General features: G+C 39.5%; 1 protein-coding gene across 1 annotated transcript; it reads right to left on the bottom strand.

The window, feature by feature from the left end:
- Positions 1-5,168: 5,168 nt before the first annotated feature.
- Positions 5,169-6,023, bottom strand: LOC108287442 (14-3-3 protein theta-like). Its single transcript, XM_037730430.1, has one exon. The coding sequence runs from the start codon at positions 6,021-6,023 to the stop codon at positions 5,370-5,372; it is 654 nt and encodes a 217-aa protein (XP_037586358.1). The 3' UTR covers positions 5,169-5,369.
- Between the last annotated feature and the right edge of the window lie 1,290 nt (positions 6,024-7,313).

The following is a 7,313-nucleotide window of genomic DNA, read 5'->3' as shown; positions in this document are numbered from 1 at the left end:
AACCTCCTGGGCTAAAGTGATCCTCCTGCCTCAGCCTCCTGAGTAGCTGGGACCACAGGTGTGCACCACTGCACCTGGCTAGTTTTTTAATTTTTTGTAGAGATGAGGTCTCACTATGCTTCTCAGGCTGTTCTTGAACTCCTAGGCTCAAGTGATCCTCCCACCTCCGCCTCCCAAAGTGCTGGGATTACAGGCATGAACCACCACACCTAGCCTCCACCCATTTTTAAATTGGGTTGTCTTTTGATTGTTGAGTTGTAAGACATCTTTATACATTCTGAATATAAGACACTTCTCAGACATGATTTGCAAATAGTAGGTTATCTTAATACTTTATTCATAGTGCCCTTTAATGCACAAAATATTTAGATTTTGACGAAGTTCCAATTATTTTTTGTTGTTGATTGTTTGTACTTTAGGTGTAATGTCTCAGAAACCGTTGCCTAGTCCAGGGTCATGAAGATTTACATCATTGTTTTCTTCTGAGAGTTTTGTAGTTTTAGCTCTTATTTTAGGTCTTTTATCCATGTTAAATTAATGGTTTTGTTTTTTGTTTTAGAGACAGGGTCTTGCTCTGTTGCCCAGACTGGAGTGCAGTGATGTGATCATGGCTCACTGCAGCCTTGCTCTCCTTGTGCTCAAGCAATCCTCCCACTGCAGCCCTGCAAGTAGCTGAGACTATGGGGTCATGCCACCACACATGGCTGATTTTTATTTTTTTGTAGAGATGGGATCAAGTTAATTTTTAATATGATATGAAGTGGGCTAAATTTATTTTTCATGGTGATATAAATTTGTTGCAATACCATTTATTGAAAAGGCTATTCTAACCTATTGAATTTTCTTAGGATCTTTGTCAAAAATCAATTGACTATAGAAGTGTGGGGCTATTTTCTCTGGGCTTTCAACTCTACTGCAGTGATCTATATGTCTCTTCTTAGGTCTGTACTACAACGTCTTTGTTATTGTACCTTTGTGATAAATTTTGAAATAGGGAAGTATGAGACTTTCAAACTTTATTCTTCTTCAATATTGCTTTTGGCTTTTCTGGGTCCCTTTCATTTCCATATGAAGTTTGGGATTAGCTTGTCAATTTCTGCAAAGAAAGGCAGTTGGAATTTTGATAGGAATTACATTGAAACTGTAGATCAGTTTGGAAAGTATTGACTTAAAAAAATTTTAAGTTTTCTTTTTTTTTTTTTGAGACGGAGTTTCACTCATGTTACCCAGGCTGGAGCGCAATGGTGCGATCTCAGTTCACCGCAACCTCCGCCTCCTGGGTTCAGGCAATTCTCCTGCCTCAGCCTCCTGAGTAGCTGGGATTACAGGCACACACCACCATGCCCAGCTAATGTTTTGTATTTTCAGTAGAGACGGGGTTTCACCATGTTGACCAGGATGGTCTCGATCTCTTGACCTCGTGATCCACCCGCCTCGGCCTCCCAAAGTGCTGGGATTACAGGCTTGAGCCACCGCGCCCGGCAAATTAAAAAAAAAAATTAAGTTTTCTAATACCTGAATACCAGATGTCGTTCCATTTATTTAGGTATGGTTTTAACAATGTTTTGTAGTTTCTAGTGTACAAGACTTATACTTATTTTGTTGAATTTGTTTCTCAGTATTTTATTATTTTTGATACTATTACAAATGAAATATTTTCATTTTTGCATTTATATTAAAGCATGTAGAAATACAACTAATTTTAGTAATTTGATCTTGATTCTTACAACCTGGCTGAGCTCATTTAATGGCCTTAATAGTTTTTTTTTTTTACTTGATAAAATTATAACTTGTATTCTCATGGCCTTAATAGTTTTTTAGTGGATTTATTTGAATTATCTATATACAAGATCATGTCGGCCGGGCATGGTGGCTCACGCCTGTAATCCAAGCACTTTGGAGGCCAAGGCGGGCCGATCACCTGAGGCTGGGAGTTCAAGACCAGCCTGGCCAACATGGTGAAACCCCGTCTTTATATTTAAAAAAAAAAAAAAATGTCATTTTGTGAATAGAGATATTTTTACTTCTTCCTTTTCAATCTGAATGTCTTTTATATCATTTTCTTGACTAATTATCCTGGCTGGAGCCTCCAGTACAATGGTAAATGGAAATGAGGAGAGTGAACATCCCTTTATTGTTCCTGAACTCAGGGAGAAAGCTTTCAGTCTTTTAATAGTGAGTGTAATATCAGCTGTTGGGCTTTGGTAGATGCTGTTTATAGGTTTAAGAAATTTTCTTCTATTTGTTTGTTTGTTTATTTTTGATACAGGGTCTCAATTTGTTGCCCAGGCTGGAGTGCAGTGTCACGATCATGGCTCACTGAAGCCTTGACCTCCTGGGCTCAAGTGATCCTCCCACCTCAGCTTCCCAGGTAGCTGGAACTACAGGCATGTGCCACTAGGCCTGGCTAATCTTTAAAATTTTTTGTTGAGATGGGGTCTCATTAGGTTGCCCAGGCTGGTCTTGAACTGAAATGATCCTTCTGCCTTGGCCTCCCAAAGTGCTGGGAGTGCTGCTCCCGGCCCAGTTTCGTTTCTTTTCTTCTTCTTCTTCTTCTGTCTTCTTTCTTATTTATTTTCTTCTTTTTTCTTTCTTTTTCTTGGTGGAGTCTCACTTTGTGTAGTGATGCAATCTTGGCTCACTGCAACCTCTGCCTCCCAGGTTCATGCAATCTTCCCACCTCAGCCTCCCAAGTAGCTGAGATTACAAGAGTGCACCACCACGCCCAGCCAATTTTTGTATTTTTAGTAGAAATGAGGTTTCGCCATATTTCCTGCTTTTCTCAGTTTGGAGATGTGGGTTCTAGGCTTCCTTTGCTTCTAATTACTGAGTCATACAACTTAATCTAATTGGCTAAGCCAATCTGTGCCTTTGTTTTAATTTATGTAAAAAGGAAGTAATAGTACTTACTCTACTTTCCTTATAAGAGTAATGGGGAGATAAAATGAGAATTTCAGCTTCCTGGATGTTAACTAAAAGGTAGAGTCTGCTAACTTTAAACACAACCTGGCAATTATAAAGCAATAATAATTGATGTTCAGGAAAATAAACCCAGGTATTGAAGGATTTTAAAATCTCCCAGAGAGTAGTTAAGTTATATTTTCCTCATTCATAAATGAGTATCTCCTATATATCAAACCTGCGCCCAGCACTGGGACAAAGTAGACATTTTCTCAGCCATCTCAGAGAGTAAACTACGATCAAAATTTTTTTTCTTCAAAGCATGATATAGGCTAAATATTTTTTAAAATAAAAATTTTTTAAAAATCTTTAAAAAAAAAAAGAAATGAGGTTTCACTAGGCTGGTCTTGAACTCCGGACCTCAAGTGATCCACCTGTCTTAGCCTCCCAAAGTGCTGAGATTATGGGTGTGAGCCATGGCACCCCCAGGTTTCCTTTTATTCTTTGTTTGCTGAGTGCTTTTGTTGTGAAAGGATATTGAATTTTGTGAAATGGTTTTTCTATGTCTATTGACGTGATAATTTGGTTTTGTCCTTTATTAATATGATGTATTATATTATTATTATTATTTTCTGAGACAGTCCCTCTTACTCTGTCACCCAGGCTGGAGTGCTGTGGTGTGATATCGGCTCACTGCAACCTCCGCCTCCTGGATTCAAGCAATTCTTCTGCCTTAGCCTCCTGAGTAGCTGATACTACAGGCACAACGCCACCACGCCTGGCTAATCTTTGCATTTTTAGTAGAGATGGGGTTTCACCATGTTTGTCAGGATGGTCTTGATCTGACCTTGTTATCTACCTGCCTTGGCCTCCCAAAGTGCTGGGATTATAGGCATGAGCCACCATGCCCGGCCCCACATTAATTGATTATTGTATGTTGACTCAACATTACATTCCTGGGATAAATCCCACTTAGTCATAGCATGTAGTACTGTTTATATATGGCTGGATTTGATTTGCTAGTTTTTTGTTGAGAAATTACTATGTCTATATTCATAAGTAATATTGATCTGTAGTTTTCTTTGCTTGTGATTATTTTGTCTGGTTTTAGTATTGAAGTAATGTTGGCCTCATAGAATTAGTTAGGAACTGCTCCCCCCTCTTCTGTTTTTGGAAGAGTTTGTGAAGGCTGGCATCAGTTCTTCTTTAACTGTTTTGCAGAATTCATCAGTGAAGCCATCTGGTTCTAGACTTTTAATTGTGGGAAGGTTTTTCAAAATAACTAATTCAATCTCTTTAGTTGTTATATGTTTATTTACATTTTCTCCTTTTTCTTGAGTCAGTTTTGGTAGTTTGTGTCTTTCTAGGATTTTTTTTTTCATTTTATTTTTTGTAATTTGATGATTTTGTAGTTTTAATTGACAGTTTATAATTGTAAATATTTACAGGGTATAATTTGATGTTTCAATATATATATTATATATACTGATCAAATCAGGGTGTTTATCATATCCATCATGTCATGCATTTAATCATTTCTTTGTGGTGAGAACATTCAAAAGTCTCTCTTCTAACTATTTTGCAATATGCAATACCTTATTGTTAACCATTATCACCCTACTATACAATAGAACACTAGAAATTATTCCTCCTAATTGTAACTTTATATCCATTGACCAATCTCCTTTTTCTCCCTTCTCCTCTTCCCTTGCTTTCTCAATCTCTGGTAACCATCATTCTACTCTATGCTTCTATGGTATCTTTTTTTTTTTTTTTTAATGAGGTATAAGTGAATTTTTATTGGGAAGGGAGATTGTCAACTTAAACAGCAGCAAATAGAGTGAATAAGGAAACTCCCTGTTGCCACATATATACATGACCTCCTTATTTGATATAGGAGGCATTTCAATTTGTGACCCCTAGCCAGAGATGGCAAATACTTTTCCATTCAATCTAATACTTAACGGATTCCTACTAAAAAGGAATACATTAAGAGCATGGAAAAGTTGCTTACTGAAAGGAAATCCCTGAAGAGTAAGGGAGGGAATGTAGAAATTAAGAAGTTATGTAGAACATTCTTTAAATGGTAATTAACTACATTTTCATATCTTCACAGTAATACAAAACACAGTCACTTGCAGAACTGGTTCAGATTACATAAATACCAGATACATTTTTAGTACTCTACATAAGTGTTTGGAACTTATGTTTATATGAAATGAAGCTATTAGTACTTTTCTACAGCAGTAACTGTACACCAGGAAGGCCAAGACAAACATGAATCAAGGAATGAAGTTTTCCCAAAGCTTCAGTGTGAAAAGACTGTAAACAGTTGATTCCATACACATGAATGGGTTTCTTTGCTATCGGAAATCCAAGGGGAATAAGGAATGGAGGTGTGTAAAAAAGTTTCTTGAAGGAAAGGATGACACCCCATATGGATTTAGTTTTCAGTCCCTTCTGCCGCATCACATTCGTCTCCTGCACTGTTTGATGTCCAAAGTGTTAGTTAGGTTGTCTCTAAGCAACTGCATGATGGGGGTGCTGTCTTTGTATGAGTCTTCATTCAGTGTATCAAGTTCAGCTATGGCCTTATCAAAAGCCACTTTAGCCAGCATGCAGGCAAGCTCTGGGTTATTAAGAATCTCATGGTAAAATACAGGGAAGTTAAGAGCAAGCCCCAGGTGATTTGGGTGTGTGGGTTGCATCTCTTTGTTGCTTCTATGAAATGCCTCTTGGTAAGCTCCTTGGGAATTATCTATCGTTTGTTTTCGGTCATCACCACATGCAACTTCAGCAAGGCACCGGAAGTAATCACCCTTCATTTTCAGATAGAAGAGCTTATTCTCTGGATTAGTTGCATTGGCTATTAAATATTTATCCAACAATTCCACGACCGTGGTGCAGATGGATCTCAGCTCAGATTTTACTTTCTGCCAATAGTCCTTAATCAGCTGCAACTTATTGTCAGAGGTGTTGGTCTTCTGCTCCATGCTCGAGATGACCCTCCATGCGGACCTGCGACACCTGACCACGTTCCTGTATGCCATGGAAAGCAGGTTGTGCTCCTCGTTGGACAGTTCAGCGCCCTGCTTGGTCATGGCCTTCATGCAGGTGGCCATGTTTTCGCAGTTTGTCCTGCTCCGCCAGCTTGGCCTTCTGGATCAGCTCGTCTTCTCCTTGGCAGGCGCAGGGTGAACCGGCGCAGAGGGCGGAGGAGAGCTAGGGCGAGCTGCCAACCTGGAGCGGGAGGAGCCTCGAGAGCTGCTGAGGGGCGGGGCGCTGAGGCCAGAACAAAAAGCAGGGAGGGAGTGCGGTCAGACCAAGGGGCCCGCCGTCCTGCTATTGTCTCCTGAATTTCCCTCTTCCCCCGCCCCTGCCCGGCTGGGGCGCCTGGGGAGGCCGCGGCTTGCGGAGCGAGGGAGCCTGGAGGGGGCCGGGGCGCTGCGGAGGGCCGGCGCTGGGAGCCGGAGCCCCGGCCGCTCCCTCCACCCCCGTCCGGCCAGCCAAAGATAGAAGCGAACTTTTGATATCAGCTTTTTAAAAAAGTGGATTCCACATATGAGGGAGATCATGTGTTATTTCTCTTTCTGTGTCTGGCTTATTTCACTTAACGTGATGTCCTCAAGGCTAGTGCATGTTGTTGCACATGACAGGTTTTCATTCTTTTTTATAGCTGGATAGTATTCCATTATGTGTGTTTTATGTATATACACACACACATCACACACATACACCACGTGTGTGTGTATATATATATCTCACACGTACACCACGTGTGTGTAGTGTGTGTGTATTCATGCATTGTATATATATATATATATATACACACCACATTTCTTTATCCATTGTTGGACATTAGGTTGACTCCATATGTTGGTTATTATAAATAAACATGGGAGTGCAGAGATCTCTTCAACATATTGTTTTTATTTCTTTTGAATAATACCCGGTAGTGGGACTTCTGGCTCTTATGGCAGTTCTATTTTTAATATTTTGAACAACCTCCATACTATTTTCTATAATGGCTGTACTGATTTACAATCCCACCAACAGTATATAAGGGTTTTCCTTTCTCTATATCCTTGCCAACTATCATTTTGTTTTGTCTTTTGATAATAGCTATTCTAACTGGAGTGAAGTGATATTTCATTGGGGTTTTCATTTGCATTTCCTTGATGATTAGTGATGTTGAGCATTTTTTCATATATAAGTTGGCCATTTGTATGTCTTCTTTTGAAAAATGCCTGTTAAGGTCTTTTGCCTATTTTTTAATTGGGTTGTTTGATTTTTTTTTGCTCTTGAGTTGTTTAAGTTTCTTAGTGTTCTAGATATTAATCCTTTGTCAGATGTATAGCAAGGACTGTTGGCATCTGTGGTGGCAATGGGGACTGGTGGGAGTCTCTAGTTTA

Source organism: Cebus imitator, unplaced genomic scaffold (assembly GCF_001604975.1).
Source record: "Cebus imitator isolate Cc_AM_T3 unplaced genomic scaffold, Cebus_imitator-1.0 Scaffold343, whole genome shotgun sequence".
Classification (NCBI taxonomy): Eukaryota; Metazoa; Chordata; class Mammalia; order Primates; family Cebidae; genus Cebus; species Cebus imitator.
This window is presented reverse-complemented; position numbering and strand designations above follow the sequence as displayed.

Excerpts from the sequence above, each read along its gene's own strand:
- LOC108287442 (XM_037730430.1), bottom strand. The coding sequence starts at position 6,023 with ATGGCCACCTGCATGAAGGCCATGACCAAGCAGGGCGCTGAACTGTCC.